General features: G+C 46.4%; 1 protein-coding gene across 2 annotated transcripts in view; it reads left to right on the forward strand.

Moving 5' to 3' along the window:
• The window catches only part of STPG1 (sperm tail PG-rich repeat containing 1), a 42,271-nt gene that overhangs the window by 6,478 nt on the left and 14,244 nt on the right, over positions 1-21,549 (forward strand). For both annotated transcript variants that reach the window (XM_053266846.1, XM_053266847.1), the window contains exons 3-5: positions 1,120-1,223; positions 17,512-17,613; positions 18,047-18,220. In XM_053266846.1, coding sequence (XP_053122821.1) covers positions 1,120-1,223; positions 17,512-17,613; positions 18,047-18,220 — 380 coding nt within the window. The remainder of the gene's footprint in view (positions 1-1,119; positions 1,224-17,511; positions 17,614-18,046; positions 18,221-21,549) is intronic.

Genomic DNA, 21,549 nt, shown 5'->3' on the forward strand with positions numbered 1-21,549 from the left:
ACTTCCCTTTAGACTCTCTGATGTTACCTCACTTCCCCGTGACTCTCTGGTTTTAGGTTAGTTTTCTTCTGGGTCCACAGTGAGTATCTGCGGTTACTTTCAAAAGTTTTTAAATGTTTTTGTCCGGCTCCGAACCGGATCCAAATCTCAACCCCGACTCTGACCCGGAATTTCGCAAGGGACCAAAGGACCCCGAACCAACATTTGGGGGGGGGTCTGATCAGGTTGGACTCAATTCTGAATTTTGCACCTGTGCACAGGCCTAGTGCCCAATACCAGAAGGGCTCACGCTCACACACACACAGAGATTCCTGCCTGCGGCCTTGGAGAAGCCGCTGCCAGTCTGTGTAGACAACACTGACCTAGATGGACCAATGGTCTGACTCAGTATATGGCAGCTTCCTATGTTCCTATATCTTATTGCTCTGCCAGTGCCCCAGTAATCTGTCACCGGAGACAACCACCTCACCTCACCTCATACAAGGGCTGCCCCGTTTCATTTCTGTGGACCAAGCTCTGACTTGAGTTAAAGAAACCTCAAGGACGTTTCCTAAAAGATCAAATTACAGAAACGATAGCAAACCGGGCAACTTGGGCCCTCCAGCTGGTTTTACAGCTCTCGCCATCCCCAGCCACAGTGGCCCAAAGTCAGGGATGATGGGGCTTGTAGTCCAACATGTGCAGCAAAGACAAAGCTGCGCAGCCCTGGCAGAGTATGACTTCACCATCTGCTTCCCATAAGCACAACAGGAAAAAAAAATGGAACTGGAATACCTGCAGACTGGCATTTAGGAATTCTGCTGTACATTCATTAGCCATGATTTAAATTAGAAGTTCCTTGTTGAAATCAAACCTGAACATCTAGTCTCTCTCTCACCCTGCTGGAGAGCTGCACTTCCCGCAGGCCAGCCATTCATCAGGTAGATCTGTGCAATGAATCACACAGCTCTATCTGATGAATGGCCAGCCAGCAAGCAGCACAGTTCTTGAGTGGGGAGGGAGAGGGAAGAGCAACCTGGGCTTTGGTGCCCCCTGGCTTCATTAGGATGAACTGCTATGGATGTACACATCCTGTTTCTCGGCATTTGTATTTGGTTTTAATTGTTTTTTTCTTTCTAGGCTGCAACTACTCTACAATTCCCCTCAAATTCCATACCAGTGTGATCCCAAATACAGAAAGGAAAGGCTTTAATACACAAGCAAAGAGATTTCAGTATACTGAGGTAAGAAGACTCTTTCCGCCCGATTCATAGGAATCTCTTGCTTTCCTGTAGCCTATCCACCAAGGGTTTTTAAAGGGTTCAAAAGCACTGAATCAGAGAATCCAGCCACATGGTGTCTTTTTCTGCTTCCACTTCATCGCGGAACAGCACTGCTTCATAGAGGCGTATCTAGGGAAAATAGTGCCTAGGGCAAGCACTGAAATTGTGCCCCCTGTCCAAGCATCTGACACCCATCTGATTCTCTGTACATAGTGCCCAACTGAATATGTGTACAGTGACTTATATTATATTAATTTTTTAAAAAAAAATTACCTGTAGCCCCTTCAGGGGGCTTCCTAAAGGCCGCGGGGTGTGTGTGTGCGTGCCTGCAAAGGTTTCCCCTCCCCCCTCTGGCCTCTAGGGCCTCTCAGGGACCATTTCAGCATGTGTAGTTGCCATTTTTTTAAAAAAAAAATTTTTTTTAATGGCCGCTGAAAGCAAAATGGCCACCGTGCATGCTCAAATGGCCTCTGTGAGGCCTGGCATGGCCTAGGGCCTCATAGAGGCCATTTGAGCATGCACAGTGGCCATTTTGTTTTCAGCAGCCATTTTAATTTTTTTAAAAAATTTTTTAGAAAAATGGTGCCCCCCTTCAAGTGGTGCCTGGGGCACGTGCCCTGCCTGCCCTACCCTAGATACGCCCCTGCTGCTTCAGCAACATTACATAGACAGCTGCCTTGTACTGAGTCAGACCATCAGTGCATCTGGCTCAGTATTGTCTGCACTGACTGGCAGCAGCTTCTCCAAGGTTTCAGATGGGTGTTTCCCAGCCCTACCTGGAAATACTACGGATTGAACCTGGGGAAAAGATGCTCTTCTGCTGAGCTATGCTTTCTCCCTTAAAGGTAGAAGCACTGATCTTCTTGGATTTTAGGGTGTCATGTTCGGTTTTGTCCAGTAGGTGGAAGCAGAACTTCACAAATGAGCATAGCCCCCTGGATCTGCTTTGACTGGTGGGGGGGGCTAATATATGGAATTGACTAGTTTTCTCCAGCCAAAGTAGGTATGTGCAGGACACTGATGACCCGCGCACTGCTGTTTTTTTGAGAAATGCAGATTTCCTCAATGTTCCTCCCACAGAGATAGATCTAGATGAGAGTCACACATTAGCACAATCCTACCAGAGTCGCACATTAGCACAATCCTTGTTGGCATTTTTAGTCTAAAACTGGTTTTCCACACACAGTTCCAAAGCCAAGCATCTTCTTGCCATAGAGATGCTAAGCGATAGAGTGAGCCCCTTCTGGGCCGACAGGCAGCCTTCAAACTCTCCCAGGCATTCCAATTGTGAGTCACTCTTATTTTTCAGAATCTATGGTTTCTCCTGCAGGTCACTTTGGCGATAAATGTAGGAAAACCCATGTATTTGTAACATGTAGTGAATGTGCATTTTTACATTTTGGATATGTCTAGCAGCCCTATTTCCTGCCTTATAAGAACATAAGAACAGCCCAGCTGGATCAGGCCCAAGGCCTAGATAGTCCAGCATCCTGTTTCCCATAATGGCCCACCTGATGTCTCTGGGAAGCCCACAGGCAAGAGATGAAGGCATGCCCTCTCTCCTGCTGTTGTTCCCCTGCAACTGGGATTCGGAGGCATCTATAGTTGCCACGCCCCCGGAATTCCGGGTTTCACCTGGATTTCAAGCATCTCACCCGGATTGCTTAGCCCACCTGGATTTGCTCGGAGTTCAGTTTTCATTAAAAACACAAACACACACAAACACACACACAAAACTAAGCTCTAGCACTTACAGAAGCAGAGTTATGGAGCAAAACGTGCAGTCACTATTTTGCTCAACTGCTGGGCTTGGATTAAGAGAGGAAGAGCATAGGATGCTAGCTGGGAGGGTTTCACTTTTACAAGTACATTAATCCCCTGAGGAATGTTGCCTTGTTTGTTAGCAGGGGATCTCTTTTGGGCATTTGAGAGAATAGCTTGCTTTTGATGTGAATCACTACCTGCCTACCAGGCTGTGTATTGTAATGTGTAATGACTTGCTTGGCTTTACGTTCAATGCATGCCTACTTAGATGTAAGTAAGCTGGTTTCAATCAGATCTTCTCTCAAATACGTGTGTACAGAATTGCAGCCTTAATTAAAAAGCTGTGCTTTTTTTGTTGTTCTATTGCTACTGTTAATATGTCATGGAAAATGGTTAGGCAAAGATATATTCCCCAACTATTGGTAGATATCTAGAGCAAATAAAAATCAACTGGAAAGCGCTGCTGCTAATTTGCATATGCAAAATTATTTTTTGAGCCAATTTACATAATATGCAAATCAAGCACCCGGATTTGGAGAGCTGGGAATATTGCGGCCTTAGGGGCATCTTGTCTCTGAGGCTGGAGGTGGCCCATAGACACCAGACTAGTAGCCATTGATTAGACCTGTCCTCCATGAATGTGTCTATAAGAATACAGACAACAGGAAACTGAGCTTTTCCAGCTGGCAGCAAAGTGCAGAATTTTTAAAGCTTCGGCACGAATTTCTAATGCCATCTTGTGTAGGCTTCTGTTCTCCTTCCTAGTGTGATTTGACTTTAGCCATTCATTGAGCAAGGACCTTACATGATTTTCACGGTTCCACCTGCTGGCCAGTGCTTGAATGTCTATGAAGAGCCTGTCCCTTTTCATCGCTACTTAAAAGTAGTAACAGAAAGAGACAGGAGGTTTGCAAGTGCTGACTGGCAGGGGGCTCAGTGAAAATTGCAGGCGATCCTTGCTCATTGTGTGGCTAAAGAGTTGAATCATGCCAGAAAGGCGCATGGACTCCTCTGGGAGCATGTGGATTGTGAAGCTTGCGAGTAAGATGGTGTTAGAAATGTGTGCTGAGGCTTTAAAAACCCCACACTTCCCTACAGCCTGGAAAGGTTGATTGGAGCATCCATGTATTCACATCATAAGCCATGATCCAGCAAAATTAAGAAAGGGCTTAATCAATGGGCCTTACATGAATCTGAGAAGGATAATAATGCTTCAGGCTATCCTGCTGGACTCAAAAGTAGGGCTAGGCCTGCAGTAAGAGAGGGTGAGTTGCGGGGGGGGGGGGGGCTGATCCAGGGGCAAATACTGAAGTACAATAAAAGGGAAGGAAATGACCAATTGTTGGGCTGCTTCCCCAAATCAACAGCTATGTAGGAAGAGTGTCCAGCTAGGATTTCAGACCCATGCTTGCTCCTGAGAACCAGTCGTGTGCCAGCAAAAATGGGGCAGGGAAGTGTCTGTGTGTCAGCTGCATTCGGAGTGTGGCCAAGGCATTGTTCACCCAGCATTTTATCCAGGCTGGAGGAGAAGCATGCCCCCTGCTGTCCTACCCAGATGGAGCTAGCCCATGACCACTTCCCCCTCCTCCAACCTCAATTTTGGCCAACACACAACCAGTTATCAGGAGGGTGTATGGGTCTGAAATCCTGACTGGACAATCCTCCTTCCCAGCTTTTGTTCACAGCATCATTGTGTTTACAAGTAATATTTTTATCACCATGGAGAGGGCACTGTTCCGGTTTTCTTCACTAGCTACCCACACATCTTGAGTCCACTCCGTTTACACGTGCTAGGCTTTGGCTGGGTTATATCCATAGGCACCCAGTTTAGGCTAGGGCTTTGGCAGGCCTCCAGAGGAAGGTTTTTTAGACATGTGGAACATCTACCAAGAATTCTTCTCTGGGCTGCCTCGCCTTTGACAGATCAAGAGTATACATGCAGAAGGCATAGTCACGTTCTCTGTGGCTGCCCAGCTCCGTTCCACCATGTGTGCCTGCTGTCGGGACTTGTGATTGGCTGCGGCTGTCCATGGCATGCACCACATAATGACACTGATTGATTGACCTGATTAAAACATTTGTACCCCGCCCTGCCCAAAGGTTCAATGCAGCTTCCAAAAGCGATGCAATGTACAATGAAAACAAACTATAAAATTCAATTAAAATGACAAAGGGCAGGTTCGCATGATCATCAGCATGATAGTAAGATATGAGTGGCAGCCAAGTCCACTTCCTGAGATTCTCCACCTGAGATTCTCCTGATTTCCGTCCCTAAGATCTGGAAGTTGTGCGGAGAATCTTGGGAGAATGTCAGGTGGGGAGTCTTGGGAATGCTCAGGGATAACGTGCACTCTCGCAGCCTGACACTTTACCGAGAAGCTCGCTGCCCTGCCGGCGGTCATGTGAACCTGCCCCCCCTGGTCCCCAATTACCAGAGAACATCAAAACTTGTTCAACTGAGCATCCATTTATTTATTCATTCATTCATCTGATTTCTATACCGCCTGTCCAAAAATGGCTCAGGGCGGTTTACACAGAAAAACAACAAATAAATAAGATGGATCCCTGTCCCCAAAGGGCTCACAATCTAAAAAGAAATACAAGAGAGACACCAGCAACGGTCACTGGAGGTCCTGTGCTAGGGGTGGATAGGGCCAGTTACTCTCCCCCTGCTAAATAAAGAGAATCACCACGTTAAAAGGTGTCTCTTTGCCAAGTTAGCATGCTCGAACGATCATTCAAGGGGAGAGCAGCAGTAACAGGACTGAGCAATAAACCAGTTGAGGCTAAAATAATAGCCCCTCCATTTTCAACAGCCTGCTGAAAGAGCCAGTCTAGAGTGTCGGTTTAACAAGGCAGGGGAACCCAAGCATACGTCCAGTGGAAGGGAGTTCCATAGTGTGGGGACAATAGCAGAGAAGGCCCACCCATGAACTGAGCCACCATCAACTGTGGGATTGGCACGTAGAGCTCCTTATGTGATAGTGTGCACTTTTTATCCATATTGTAACAGACTGGTGACCAATCTGCTTCCAGGCTTAATGCAAAGTGCTGGTTTTGAACTTTCAGGCCTTACACAAATTGGGGCTGGGGTAGCTGTTGGACTGCGTTTGCCAGGGGCCCTTCGTTCAGCATCTCAGGCCCTGCTTCCAGCCTCAGTGCTGACTGGGTTTTGGTTGGGAGGGACTAGAGACAGGGTCTTTTTGGTTGTGGCCTCTCAGCTTTGGAACACCCTCCCAGAAGAGCATCACCATGCTCCCTCCCTCAGGGTTTTTAAAAAGCGTCCGAAAACCCGTCTTTTTAGAAAGGCTTTAAAGTGTTTTATTGATTGATTGATTGACTGACTGATTGAATTTATATACCACTTAACATCGAAATCTCTAGGCGGTCTTTTACAGTCTTTTATCAACTGTACCCATTTAAAAAACAAAACAAAAAACTTTTTAAACTTTTCAACTTTAGAATCTGGTTTTAACTGGGCCCTGTTGGTTATGTTACTTACTTTTAGTTATGGCAATTATTTTAAACATGTAATATTGTTTTATGATGCTTTATCTTACTGACGTTTTCTACCATTTCTGCCACCTGCCCAGAGCAGGGCTACACTGAAGGGGCAGGATGTGCATACTTTAAATAGACAAAGCGCATGCACAATGGATCCCCATGTGACCCTGACATATGAAAGGTGATAGCAATAGGGTTCTGACCCCCCTCCACCTCCTGGGCCTTGCAGCACCTTCCTCCTGCTATGCCCAGGAACCTCGGCTGCCTCCTTCCTTCCCCCTCTTCTGTCATCAAGAGCCATGCTGCCTCCTTCCCCATATCTGATCCCTGCCCCCAGGATCCATTGCTCAGTGGCAGAACATAGGCTTTTATTTATTTATTTATTTATTTATTTATTTATTTATTTATTCATTCGATTTCTATACCGCCCTTCCAAAAATGGCTCAAATGGCGGTTTACATAGAGGAATAACAAATAAACAAGATGGCTCCCTGTCCCCAAAGGGCTCACAATCTAAAAAGAAACATAAGAGGGACACCAGCAACAGTCACTGGAGGTCCTGTGCTGGGAGCGGAGAGGGCCAGTTACTGGGCCGGGGGTGGATAGGTTTAGGCTTTGCATGGAGAATGTTGAATCCTTGGCATCTCCAGGGACTTTTACACACCTCAGGTTTTACGCGGAGGCTTTGCTACGAACTTGAAGCTGTCCCCCAAAACTGATGCAAACAGTGGGGTTTTTTTAAACCCCGGATAGAAAGCAGGCTACACTTTTAACGCGCAGTGAGAAACCTGAATTGTGTGTGAACTGCTCCCCGATAACTCACAGGGACTTTGGGGTACATCTGGCCAATATGTGAACGCACCCCCTCCATTCTGGAGGAGATGTGAGTTAAAGGGCTGTATAAGCCCCATGGGAAAGATTCCCTGCCTGCCCTTGATGTGTTTAGAAAACCAAAGAAACTCCATTTTACTTAGAAAACCTCATCTTAACTTAAAGTAACCCCAGCCCAGCTCAGGGACATCACGGCCTCTCATGATTGGCGTCATGATCTCTCTCCAGCTAAAATGTATCTATGAAACATGCTGAGACAGCCAAGCTTCCCATTGTAAGGAAACAGGATTTAACCAAATAAGGAGTAATCACTCGATGAACAATGAATCATTAGCATGCGTACTAGATACTTAGACCACCATTTTATTGTCACGTATACTATGTCTAGGGTGTCAGCATCATTAGATTATCTGTATAAATGTAAGATGCACCTGTAACCAAACTGTAATCGGTTGAGAGCGTTAGCCTATTGATTACCTATTGCTAAACTGCAGTAGCAATAAAGCCTCTAAAATGATCCCCACTGAGTCTGTTTGATTGACTAAGAAGCGGTCCCAGGAACGAGCCCCATCCACATCACCCTCACCTCCTGCTTGTGGGCTTCCCAAAGGCATCTGGTGGGCCTCTGTGTGAAACAGGATGCTGGACTAGATAGGCCTTGGGCCTGATCCCGCAGGGCTTGTCTTACGTTCTTACGTTAAACCTTGGGGATTTGTTTCCCCTGGCTACTGAGCTAGATGGACCAATGGCTGACTCCGTAGAAGGCAGCTCCCTCTTGTTCCTAAGTGCCCAAGAGCCAATATGAGCATCTCCTCTGGACTGATGTCTCCTCTACACAATTGACAGGCCAAGTCTGCCGCCAGAAGTCTAAAGAAAGGACGTTTCCAAAGCCTGAAGTCAGCCCTACAATGTGCTCCTTTATCCTCCCAAGAACTTCCTGCTGCAAAGCTCCAGCAGGCAGTGAGCCAAGCCACAAGGAGTACAAAGATTTGGCAAACTCTCCATGATCCCTAGAGAACGTTGGCTTCTGCAGTTGTGCTGTGGCGGGGGGTGGGTGGGTGGGAAGGAGAGGAGTGTCATGCATCCCACCTTTCCTAGGGGCTTCCCACGAAAACCAGGTCACAGAAATGTCCACGGGCAGACATTTGGTGGTGGTGGGTGGGTGGGTAGGGTGAGGGGGGACAAATGGGCAAGGACAGGCATGAGGAGCACCGTTCGAGGAGCCCTCCAGGGAAATAGTTTACTATAGGCTTGTTGACATTACTGCTGGCAGGAGTGGGAAAACACCCAGCCTGCGTAGGAGAACAGGGCGTGTTCCCAGGGCCGGAGTGGGGGCACTGACAGGGCAGTGGAATGTATGTGGGGAGGGCGCCGGGTTTTGAGCAGAACGGGTACTTAAGGGTGGGAGTATTCATTGCTGCCAAGTGTGGCGGGGCGCAGGCGTGCCCCACATGTGGGGCACACCGGGAATATGCCCTGTTGCCCTGTGGGGCAGTCCGAGCCTGCACGGTACTCCTGACGTTCAGTCCTGTGTTGGCAGACATCAAGGCGGGAAGAGGGGGCAGTGATCATGTGTGAGGTGGCGGCTGGGTTGTGCTGCTTGCCCTCCTGCCTGGGAACCAGCTGGGGACGGACTCTGGGGAGGGCGTGCTCGCACCCCATCACTCCCCCCTCCCTTCATGCTTGCAAGCCCCTGGCTGAAAATCGGGAGTGTCCCCTGCTCTCCTGCAAGGCGGTGTGCTTCTTGGGGGCCTCACGACATTGGTGGCAGCAGCCTGCGTCCCACAGGTGGCAGCCACAGCCGCTGCAGCCATGTCCCCTGCTCCCCTGCTGCCTTTCTCTGCCCCCAGGCCCCGCAGCCCCCACTTAACCAGCCCCCTCCATGGCAGCTCACCTGCTGTCTCTTCCCACCTGCCGGCCGCTGCCTCCCCCTCCTCTGCCGCCTCCATCTCTGCAGCGGCTCCTAACCCGAACCCCACAGACCCCTGCTCATCCCCCACCTCGCCTCCACCCCCAGGAACTCCTAAGCTTCCGGGAGCTGTGGCGGCTCGCTAAAGTTTGCCCGGCCACGGCACTTTACCAAGACACCGCGGCCACAACCCAGTGCCTATTGGTGGGCCATGGCATCTTTACACCGCACAGTAGCCAGGCGGACTGATAGCAAGTCACCACAGTGCCTGGACGCTTAGGAGTCACAGCAGTGGCAGCCTGGGAGTGGAGTGAAGGTGGGAGATGATCAGGGGTCGGGGTGTGGGGGGATAGAGGCAGCAGGGGAGCAGCCCCTGGAGCTTTTCCAGACAGCAGGCTTCACTGCAGGTTTTCTATGAGTTGAAAGCTGCCCCAAAAACCCAACACAAAAAGTTCCATGAAAACCCCGAATCGTATATGGAGTGCTCCCCGATAGCTCGCAGGGACTGCAGGGTAAATTTAGCCCATATGTGCACGCCCTCCATCCAGAGGAGATGCAAACTAAAAGCCGGGTGTGAAAAACTTCCCAGTGACCCAGTGGCCCAAGTTCACCGAACACATCTGCTCAATTGTAGTTTCGCCATTGGCACATCTCCTGCTCCAACTCCACCAGGTTGTTTTTCACACAGCAGGCTTTACCGAGAGTTTACTGCAAGGCGTTACAGTGAGTTTGAAGTTGCCCCCTCAAAAGCGATGCAAAAAGTGGATTTTTTTTTTACCCCGGGTAGAAATCAGACTACATTCTAATGTGCAATGAAAAGCCCGAATTGGGTGTGAAGTGCTCCCTGATCGCTTGCAGGAATTTTGGGGTAAATCTGGCTGATATGTGAACACACACCTCCATTCCAGAGGAGATGCGAGCTAAAAACCCTGTGTGAAAAACACCCAGCGGTTGTGTGAACAACTAGCCTTACAGGTTATAGCCTAAACTGACTTTGCATGAACAAAAGCCAGTTCTGTTCCTGCAAGGGTGGGGGGCATTTTTAGTACCCCCTCCCCTCTGCCTGCACCTCATTCATCCAAGAGTGGATTTGCTGGGGGGGGGGCACATGTGACTGTAGTGGGGAGGAGGGGGTAGGGAATTTTCCTTGCAGGATCCACTGTCTTCATTGTGTGCTTGGTTTAGGGTACAACCTGATGTTTTCTTTAGGCCACAATCCTCTGCAGGCTTACCTAGGAGTAAGCCCCCTTGAGCAAGTTGGGGCTGGCTTATGAGTAGACAAGCATAGCATTAGGCCATTCATGAATTGCACTTATTTAATAAAATGTCTACTTTAAACTAAACTAAACTAAACTAAACTAAACATAACATTAGTGCCAAGTACACTTATACTGAGGAACTGGGTAGAATATTGCCTGCAGGTTTTTCTTTAAATCTCTGTAAGTAAACGTGCTAGAGATGTACTTTTTCTTAATGAAATATGAATATTTGCTGACTGGCCTTGGAATATCCCTAAGGGGACCAAACACCCTGCAGTTAAGGCCCTGGCAGTCCAGCAGAGATAAGCCGCTTAGGCTGAATGTGTTTTACTAAAAATATGAATAGGACAAATATTTATATATCACTTTTCAACAAAAGGTTTTCAAAGCAGTTTACATAGATATAAATAAATAAGTAAAATGGCTCCTTGTCCCCAAAGGGCTCACAATCTAAAAAAGAAACATAAGATAGACCCCAGCAACAGCCACTGGAGGGATGCTTTGCTGGGGATGGATAGGGCCAGTTGCTCTCCCCCTGCTAAATAAAGAGAAGAACCACCACTTCAAAAGGTGCCTCTCTGCTCAGTTAGCAGGGAACTTTTATTATGCTAGACTGCAAGTAGAGAGCCAATCTGAAGATGCAGTGGTGTTTCTCTGCCTGGCCAGCTGCCCTTACTAAGCCTCAGAGCATGTTTATTTTATTTTTACATTTATTTCTCGCTCTTCCTCCAAGACGCCCAGAAAAAACACAGTAATGTTTATCTTCAAAAGAACTCTGTGAGTAGCTTAGGCTGAGAGATCAGTGACTGGCCCAGAGTCAGTTTCATGGCTGAATGGAGATTTGAACTTGGGTCTCCTTGGTCCTAGTCCAGCACTCTGACCACTACACCATAAGAACATAAGAACAGCTCTGCTGGGTCAAGCTCAAGGCCCATCTAGTCCAGCATCCTGGTTCATGCAGTGGCCCACCAGATGCCTCCGGGAAGCTCACAGGCAAGAGTTGAGGGCATTGTTTTAGTTTGTCCCTGCCTGGAGGGGTGGCTATGTTGATTCCTGACTTTTACCCTCTTGAAAATGCACCTGACCATTCTAACCTGAAATCAGTACCTAATTTCATATTACTCTAAGTTGCATGACATTTGGTGCATGACATTTGGTGCTCAGTTGCATGACATTTGGTGGAGTTGCATGACATTTGGTGCTCACCTGGTGCTTCCTGTCCAGGCTGCATTCAGGGTAGTATCAGCGCCCAGAGTATCACCTCACACTGGCTTTGTTGCTGGCTGGTGTTGTCAATAGTTGTGGATTGGCACATAAGTGTGAATAAGTTGTGGATTGGCACATAATAAGTGTGGTGAATCTGCACATGCTCAGAGGCACATTTTTGTTTTTCATTGTGATTGCAAGTTTAGGAAAAAGACGTCTTTGGTCACGGACAATACCGATCCAGGACCTGGTAAAGTGGCCATATAATATATTACAAACTAGGCACTCTAATAGTGGGACCCAAGAATCTCCAGGCTCTTCTTGACAACAATAAACAGTGCTTTGAAAAGAGCTTGTGAGTAAGTTGAAGGTGAGAGCTTACTCCACATCCATACACTTTCGTAGACTTCTGTCGGCTTTTCCAGCGGGATCTACTGCGTAGGTCAACATAGCCAGCAGGCACCTCTTGCAGTTTACACAGAGCCATCTGCTGGTCAGCTCTTGCTTTCTGTGACTTCCCACCACTTTTCCATACTACTTTCCTGACAAATGGGGAAAAGGGTGGGTTAACCACTGAAAGCAAGAGCTGACCAGCAGGGGGTGCTGTGGAAATTGTGCAAAGGTCCTTGGTGCCCATGTGACCGGTGAGTGAGATCCTGCTAGAACAAACAAACAACAGACGAATATTTATATACCGCTTTTCAACAAAAAATCCCAAAGCAGTTTACACAGAGAAAATGATAAAGTAATAAGATGGAATAAGCCAATGAAAGTCTATGAGAGTGTGTGGATGTGGAGTAAGCTCTCGCCTCCAGCACATCCACAAGCTCAAGGCACTGTTATTGCCAGCTGGAAGAGGCCTACTTCTCTGTACCACTGTCACTACTTGCAAGAGAAGGTAGTTCGTGTACCACATAAGAAGCACTGTGCGAGATCGGACCAAATAATTCCAACTAGATTGTCATCCTGTTTCCCACAGTGGTCTGCCAGCCGCATCCAGGAAGCCCCAGACAGGCTTAATATCTGTGGCACTGCGTAGTAAACATAGGAACATTAAAAGCTGCCTCCTACTGAGTCAGAACATTGGTCCGTTTATCTCAGTATTGTATACACTGACCGGCAGCAGTGCTCCAAGGTGACAGGCTGGAGTCTCTCCCATCCTACCTGGAGAGGCCTCCAGGGACTGAATCTGGGTTCTTCTGCATGCAAAGCAGATGCTCTTCCACTCTCCGATGGCCCCATCTCCTACAGGGGACATCTTACAGTGCTCATGTGTAAACCTAGGTGAAACCTGCTTAGCAAAGGAGATGGGTTGCCTTTTGCAAACTAGGTCAGTGTTGGCAGCTGGTGAGGCTCAGGCAGGAGCAGCTCGTCTTAATGAGCCAGGAGGTGCCAAAGAGGCACAGGGGCCTCTGCTTCCTGACAGCAGCTGTGCTACCTGCAGGCTGACGGTTCATCAGGTAGAGATGGGCAGATCCATGCAGATCTACCTGACGAATGGACAGCCTGCAGGCAGCAGGGCTCTTGTGTGGGGCGGAATAGAGAGGAGCCACTCAAGCTGCTGCCAGGAAGCCGGGGCCGCTGTGCCTCCTTTGGTGCCCCCCTGGCTGATTAGGATGATCCGCTACTGCCTGATCCGCTCCTGCTGCCAACGCTGACTAGAAACATAGGAACACAGGAAGTTGCCATATACCGAGTCAGACCATTGGTCTATCTAGCTCAGTATTGTCTTCACAGACTGGCAGTGGCTTCTCCAAGGTTGCAGGCAGGAGTCTCTCTCAGTCCTATCTTGGAGAAGCCAGGGAGGGAACTTGGAACCTTCTGCTCTTCTCAGAGCGGCTTCATCCCCTGAGGGGAATCTCTTACAGTGCTCACAGTGCTTCGAGTCTTACAATGCTTCGAGTCTCCCATTCATATTCAACCAGGGCAGACCCTGCTTAGCTAAGGGGGCAAGTCAGGCTTGCTACCACCAGACCAGCTCTCCTCTGGTCCTGTCCGCAGTGTGAGCAACTGGCAGCCCAAGTAGTGCCTGAGCTGCTTTTGGGCTGCCCATCTTGACTTGGCCCCTTGGCCATAGCAGACCACCACTCCTGACCTACCAGGGGCTGCGCCCCCGGCCGCCAGGTAAGTCCCCTTTGCCGTCCACGGCGGATGGAAGGTGGTGCAGCCGCAGCGTCCTGGGCAGCCTGTGCGCTTTGCTTCCTTTTGTGCTATAAATAGACATCCCACCCAGGACTCACTTGGAAGAAAAGAAAAGTCGTTCTGGAAGGAGCGTCGAGTCAGGGAGAGGTGTGGCAAATTGAAATAATATACCCTGCCCACACGCTGAAATCACTCGGGCCAAATCAAATGGATAGGTGGGATTAGACGCGTGATGGATTTGAGCTCCCCAGTCTCAATCAGCTGCCACGCAGACACCAGAGAAACCCAATCCTCAATGGTCGACCCATTTTGCGGTGCAACTTGAGACTCTCCATTAAAACCAGATTATTTTGGTTTTGAAACAAGCAAGAAAAGAGCTTGCTGAGTGTACAGTAACAATTGACAAAACCCTGCGAGACATTCAAAGGCTTAGAGAATGGGAGGGTAAGTCCTGAACCAACACGATAATGCCATTGTATGCCTCTCCACCCACAAGGTCACACGCATGTCATGCATACCCTGCAACATTGGATGGAGGGGAAACAATGCTCTCATTCTGAGATTAAGTGCGCAGTGGATTCCTAAACAGACCTGTCACCTGGTTACAGAAATCCTAGACAATGCATCGGAGGCATTTCGATCCATCAGTCAATTAACTCTGCATATATTTGCATATGAGTTTTAAGGGAGAAGAGCTGGTCTTGTGGTCATGAGCATGGCCTTTCCCCTTCGCTCAGTGGGGTTTGCCTTGGTTTGCATTTGGATGGATGACAGTATATGAGTGCTGTAAGATATTTCCCATAGGGGATGGGGCCATAGCTCATTGGAAGAGCATTTGCGTGCTTGCATGCAGAAGGTCCCTGGTTCACTCCCACCCGGGGCCCAGTTTTCTCCAGATAGGGCTTCTTGCCTGTTACCTTGGAGAGCTGCTGCCAGTTAGTGTAGACATTAATGAGCGAGATGGACCAAGGCTCTGACTTGGTGGAAAGCAGATTCCTAAGGAAGGAAAAAAGCATACTTCCTTAGTTTTAGAAGATATACAGCTCTGTGCTGAAGCCAGCATTGCCTTGGAAGAGGCATAGATAGATAGATAGATAGATAGATAGATAGATAGATAGATAGATAGATAGACAGATAAGATAAGATTCGATTTGATTCGATTCGATTAGATACCTTCTTGGGAGAGAAGAAGAAATATCCCTTCCAAGATAGTGCTGACCACTAATGGCTTTTGTAGGTTCTTGGGTGTAACAGCATACGTGTGTGTGTGTGTGTGTGTGTGTGTGTGTGTGTGTATGTTTTAAAAAGGCACCAGCTGCCCACTAGTTTAGTGGCACTTTTTCAACCAATCTGAAGGTTTTTAATTAGTCTGTTTTAAAGTTTTTAAACAAGGGTATCCTTTCTATCTCAAAGCTTCAGCTCAGGTATGAAGCATAGCCATAGAGGCATCCAAGAATTGTGACCCCCCAGAAGTAAATCTCACCAAGGTTGGTGGGAAATAAAATACAAGCTAAGTGAACCTGCCTTGGAATCAGGCAAGCCCCCACCCAACCCGGTAACCCTTGACACCACACTGGGGCTTACCCCCCACTTCCTCTCGTGGCCAGGGCTCCACAGCATGCCCCTGACCTGACCTCACCTCTCCCTCCTCCTCTCCATATGACTGGCTGGCTAGGTGCTCAGGCTCAGCCGACACTCCCTTGACCGGGATTTCTCTCGCTGCCAAGCCTGTCATTCAGGCTGAGGGAAGGATGGGCTGAGCCTGGGTACATAGCCAGCCAATCACATCGCGGAGAGGAGGAGGGAGGGATGCTGCCTGACACTCCTCTCTGGAGAAAGAGCTAACAGCGCAGGGTGCAAGTGAACCAAGAAGGCGGGAGGGTTCTGTGTACCCTGAGTGCCCCATTTGAGGCTTCAAAATACCCTCAGGGGTTTCAAGTACCCCTGGCCTAACTAATTAATCAACTAAAGCAGGGATTCCCAACCTGTGGTACTCCAGATGTCTCTGAACTACAACTCCCATCATCCCCAGCTACAATTTATTGCTGCTGGGAATGATGGGACTTGTAGTCTAGTCCAGCAACAAGTCCCAGTGACACAGGTTGGGAACTCCGGTACTAAAGCATAGCCTTTCCTATTAGCCTGCCAGCCAATTAAAGTATTTTAACCCATTAACCATGTGCTTCTTAACTGACGAATCGATTAATTGATGAAATTCAAATAGGTTTGCACTTCAGCAACATCGCAACATAGGTGTTCTTCAGAACGTCGAGTGCCCCTTTTCTAAGACTTCTTCCAGTTCTCATGGAATGATAGAGTGGATGGAACTCTGCTCCTCATGTTTTACTGTTGATGGCTTACTAGCCTAGTGTAGCTTGGGGACTCCTTAGGACAGAAATGGGCAACCAAAATGACCAGGGGGCTGAAGCAACTATGAGGAAAGAATGCAGTGTTTGGGCCTTTTGAGTTTAGAAAGGAGGCCGATAAAGTGTGTGTGTGTGGGACGTGATAGAGGCACATAGAATTATATACAGTGTGGATCAAGTGCATAAAGAGAAGTTTTTCCTTTCTCTCATAATATTTGAAACTAGGGTAATTCGTTGAAGCAAAACACTGGGAGATTCAGGACAAACAAAAGAAAGTACTGATTTACACAACTTGTAGTTAAACTATAAAACTGGCTGCCACTGGCTGTGGTGATGGCCACCAATCTAGATAGTTTTTAAAAGGGATTAGATAAGTTCATGGCGGATAGGGCTATCCCGGGCTACTAGCCTGGATAGCTGTATATTTCCATCAGGATCAGAAGGGGCATGCCCCTGAACACCAGGTGCGAGGGGACTCCAAGGGGAAGGGGGTGTTCCCCATCTTTCCCCCACTTGTGGGCTTCCCAGATGCACCTGGTTGGCCACTGCATGAGGCAGGAAGGCTCCCAACATTACTAAAATAGATACAATATAAAGGAAAACATTCATACAAAGTAAACAAATACCAAGCTAAAACCACATTTAAAATTACAAGTCATCTTTTTACCACGTTTAAAAGTCACATGTTCAATTACACCTCGTCTTTTTAGAAAGGCTTTTTAACATTTTGTCTGTTGCTTATATCTGGTAAGTTTTTTAGGTTTTTAGTTTTTTAGTTTTTAGCTTTTTACTAATAACTATTAATTTGGAACTTTTAAAAAGCTAAAAAGCACCCCCCTCCAACCCCCCCAAACCTTCCAGATATAAGCAACAGATAAAGCAACATTAAAAAGCCTCTCTAAAAAGATGTGTCTCTAATTGTTTTTTTTAAACATGGAGGGAGCATGGTGAAGCTCTTCTGAGAGGGCATTCCAAAGTTGAGGAGCCACAACTGAAAAGGCCCTGCCTCTTGACCCTGCCTTTGGCATGATCCAGCAACTTTTCTTATGTGCTTGTGACAGGGGTTATCCAGGTTGGGTCCCCAGAGGTTGCTAGTCTACAATTCCCAAGGGATGATGGGAGTTGTCATCCAACACCATCTGGGGGACCCAAAGTTCCTTGGGTTTTACAATCTTCTGTCATGGCTCCAGATATGTCCTGAGCATTGACAGAGGAAGCGTCCATGGCAAACTCCACCTTCTTATGATTATGTGTTTTCTTCTTTCTAGAATGAAAATCCGGGACCAGGATTCTATAATGTCACTCATCCATCTACACTTCTCAGCAGCGTCTCCCAGTCTCTGAAAGGAACCTGTTTTTTTCCTTCTTTGGTAAGCAAAATTATTTATACATATGTATTAACAAGGGAAAGAATAATAAAGGCTAGTTCTTTGAAATTTCTCCGAAGCCTCCACTGATGAAGGCTTTGAATGCTCACACCTCAGTTTTCTTTTCCTACTACTTATGCGCTCCAGTAATAATAATGGGGAGTTTACTATTGTCAGGAATAGACTGGTGATGGAAAGATAAAAATTAAACAGCCACCAACAGAAACCTTGGGTAATTAAACTGGAATTCCACCCTCAAGCTTCATCTTGGAAGCGAATTCTTTTGAAATTAATGAGACTTGCATCCAATGTAATGTAAATGTGTTTGGGAATGAACGTGAAGGCAAATCAGATATCAGTGTGAGTTGAAGGGTTCTTTTTCTCAGGTGAGCTGGCAGCATAAACAAGCGTAAGGCAGTTTTCTTCTTCTTCCCAGGACCTGCGTATCGCTCGTCAGAAAATCCCCAGCTATCCGGCCGCAAATGCCTACAACCTCCCACCGACTTTGCAGTCCAAGCAAGACTTTAGTTTGGGATATTCCAGTATGTTCCAGTTACCAATTGCTAGGAAAATCTCCAAAAGATCAACCCCAGCCCCCAACCAATATGATGTAAGTAAGATTGTCTGAAGGAAGCAGGGAGAGGAGAGGTACTAGCAGAGAGATAAAAACTCATATAGTTAAAATGTTTGCAAGAAGTGGGATAGGAAAGTTCCAGGAAGGGATCTCATGATCCACTTGCAATGACTCTTCTCCCATTGGTTATGTCCCCTCGCATACTTTTTTCCATTGAAATCCATTCATTCATTCATTCATTCATTCATTCATTCATTCAGACCATGGTATATTTGACTCTACACAATGGAAAATGCTTTAACTCAGATAAGTTAATCAGATAACCAGTATATATAGATAAGCCCAGTTATAGAACTGGCATCAGTAGCCACTAAAATCCATAACTGTTTTCTCACTACTGGAAATGTGTTTAAAAACAAGGGCAACATCAGGCCCATTCACACGTTATGTTCAACATGTGTACAACGAGTGTACAGTGTACCCAGGTACAGATCTGTACACAGGTACAATAATTCACATGTTATGTTGAACGCAGGTTCAGAAGTACACTTCCTATCTGTACCATGCATTTGAAGGGCCTGTATTCACTTTTAAAATGAACAGAGTTATAGTCATTCACACAAACATGTGTATGAGTGTACAGTCATCTGTACACTTGTACAGCATAATGTCTGAATCGGGCTATCTTGATTAAATTACTCAATGGAAGTGCTGTTGAAATAACGTGGTCCTTTAGAGTCACTCCTGAGTAGGATTGTTGAGTAAAAATGGCTGGGTTCACACGTCATGTCAAACCGGCTGATCAGCTGCATCATCAGAGCCCCGTGCGCACGTGTGAACCCTACTTCTGCTCTCAGAAAGGATATGCCAAGACTGGGCATGATATACAAACCCAGCAATCTCTAGTGGTATGCAAACAAATATTTATATACCAGTTCCCAAAAAATGTTTTCCAAGTAGTTTACATTGAAAAATAAATAACAAATAATATGGTTCCTTGTCTCAAAAGGACTCAGAATCTAAAAGAAAATGTAAGGTAGACACTAGCCACAGCAACGGGAGGGACGCTGTGCAGGGGATGGATAGAGCCAGTTGCTCTCCCCTGTTAAAGACAAGAGAATCACCACTTGAAAAGGTACCTCTTTGCTTAGTTAGCAGGGGTTATGACCTGGCATATTCTACCCTGCTTGTACTATGGAACCTGACATCTGTAACAGATTTGAAGTGAGGGACAGATGTCAGGTTCTGTACCACAGGGTAGATTGTGCCAAATTGGTGAGTTCACCCAATCTCGGCAATTGATACTCAATAGGTGAGTATCACCCAATCTCGGCATATTCTTCTTGAGACCAGAAGCAGGGCTTTCACATATGCTTGGGTTTGTAGCCGCTTGACTGAACTGCTGGTTCAACGTGACATGTGAACATACAGTCTGGATGTCAGCCATAGTATGATCAATGGGATGCTTGCTGACTTTTAGATTTCACTTATTTTTGCTATTATCATTGTTCCTAAATGTGTCTTTATTGTATTGTGAATAAACCCGAAAGGAAATTAAAAATATGTACTAACTGGATGTAGCCACCTAATGGCGCAGTGAGGAAATGCCTTGACAGGCAAGCCAGAGGTTGCTGGTTCAAATCCCTGCTGGTATGTTTCCCAGACTACGGGAAACTCCTATATCGGGCAGCAGCGATATAAGAAGGTGCTGAAAAGCATCATATCATATCAATCAATCAATCAATCTTTATTACGGTCACAGACCAGCATAAAGTACATTTAAAAACCTAAGTAGCAATAGATTTTACATTCTAAGACTATCATAAGATGATTTAAAATATACAATAAGAAATATATAAGATGCTAAAATACATTACTAACATAAAATGATTTAAAATATAAAAAATAGGCATGTGACTGCACTAAACATCTAGCTATGGCTCTAATAAGAGCCCTGAAATGCTGTATTTACACAGTCAGCTCTCTGGGCTCACCAATCCTAATCAACTTTTAAACCAGGATCCTCATGATTGTGTGAGTGCAGCTAATGTAGTTTTATCGATAGTTGCTACCCAAAAAGTAGTTTGAACCACTAGTTAACTGCATTTCAGTAAGAGTAATTGAAACTTGGAAGTAGTTATATAATTTCCACTAATTTTTTTAAAAAATTAGAATTCCACCTCCTCCTGCTGAAAATTATTTTTTATTGTTATTAAGTAGGTCAAACAGTTTACTGGAGTTCAGGGAATGTAGACATTTACCGTCTACTCAGGTAACTTGTGCAAATTGTTCTGTACAAGCTGAACTCCCAAGGGAAAAAAAGACACATGTGAAGTTCATTCCCAAAGTAATGAAGAAATTATGACTGCAAGGAGTTAAATTATGGTTTTTAACTATCAACAGAAGTAGTTTAGCAAGTTTGGACTACTTTTCAAAACCTTGTTGTAATTACCATTAAATGACGTTAAAAGTAGTTTAAATACTTGTCATTTAAATGCTGCCTGCCAAAGCATTTGTATCCTGCCCTTGCTGTCCTTTCCAGGTTTTTATCATACCATGACTAAAAGTTTGCCCACAGTTCTAATGGGAAGGAAAACAATCTTCAAGTTGTTTGAAATTGTGATATGCTATAGTTTAATGTTGCATCTCTCTTGGAGATGTGTGCTCCATTACTTAAATTTATTAGTTTAGTTAGTTGATTTCTATACCGCCCTTCCAAAAATGGCTCAGGGTGGTTTACACAGAGAAATAACAAATATTTATTTGTTATTTCTCTGTGTAAACCGCCCTGAGCCATTTTTGGCAACTAACCAAAGAGCCCTGAGCCAACTAACCCTGAGCCAACTAACCCTGAGCCTAACCCTGAGCCAACTAACTTGGCAAAGAGGCACCCTTTAATGTGGTGATTCTCTTTATTGAGCAGGGGGAGAGTAACTGGCCGTATCCACCCCCCGCATAGTACCTCCAGTGACTGTTGCTGGTGTCTATCTCATGTTTCTTTTAGATTGTGAGCCCTTTGGAGACAGGGATCCATCTTATTTCCCTGTCTCCAAAGGGCTCACAATCTAAAAGAAACATGAGATAGACACCAGCAACAGTCACTGGAGGTACTATGCGGGGGGTGGATACGGCCAGTTACTCTCCCCCTGCTCAATAAAGAGAATCACCACATTAAAGGGTGCCTTTTTGCCAAGTTAGCAGGGGAAGGATTTTGTCTTTCTTCCATATAAAAAACAGCATCCCTGGGGTTCCCAAGCTTTTCCCAGGGAGGCACTGCTAAGGGCTGGGTTCATAAGAACATAAGAACAGCCCTGCTGGATCAGGCCCAAGGCCTCTCTAGTCCAGCATCCTGTTTCAGACAGTGG

This window comes from Hemicordylus capensis, chromosome 7 (assembly GCF_027244095.1).
Source record: "Hemicordylus capensis ecotype Gifberg chromosome 7, rHemCap1.1.pri, whole genome shotgun sequence".
NCBI lineage: Eukaryota > Metazoa > Chordata > Lepidosauria > Squamata > Cordylidae > Hemicordylus > Hemicordylus capensis.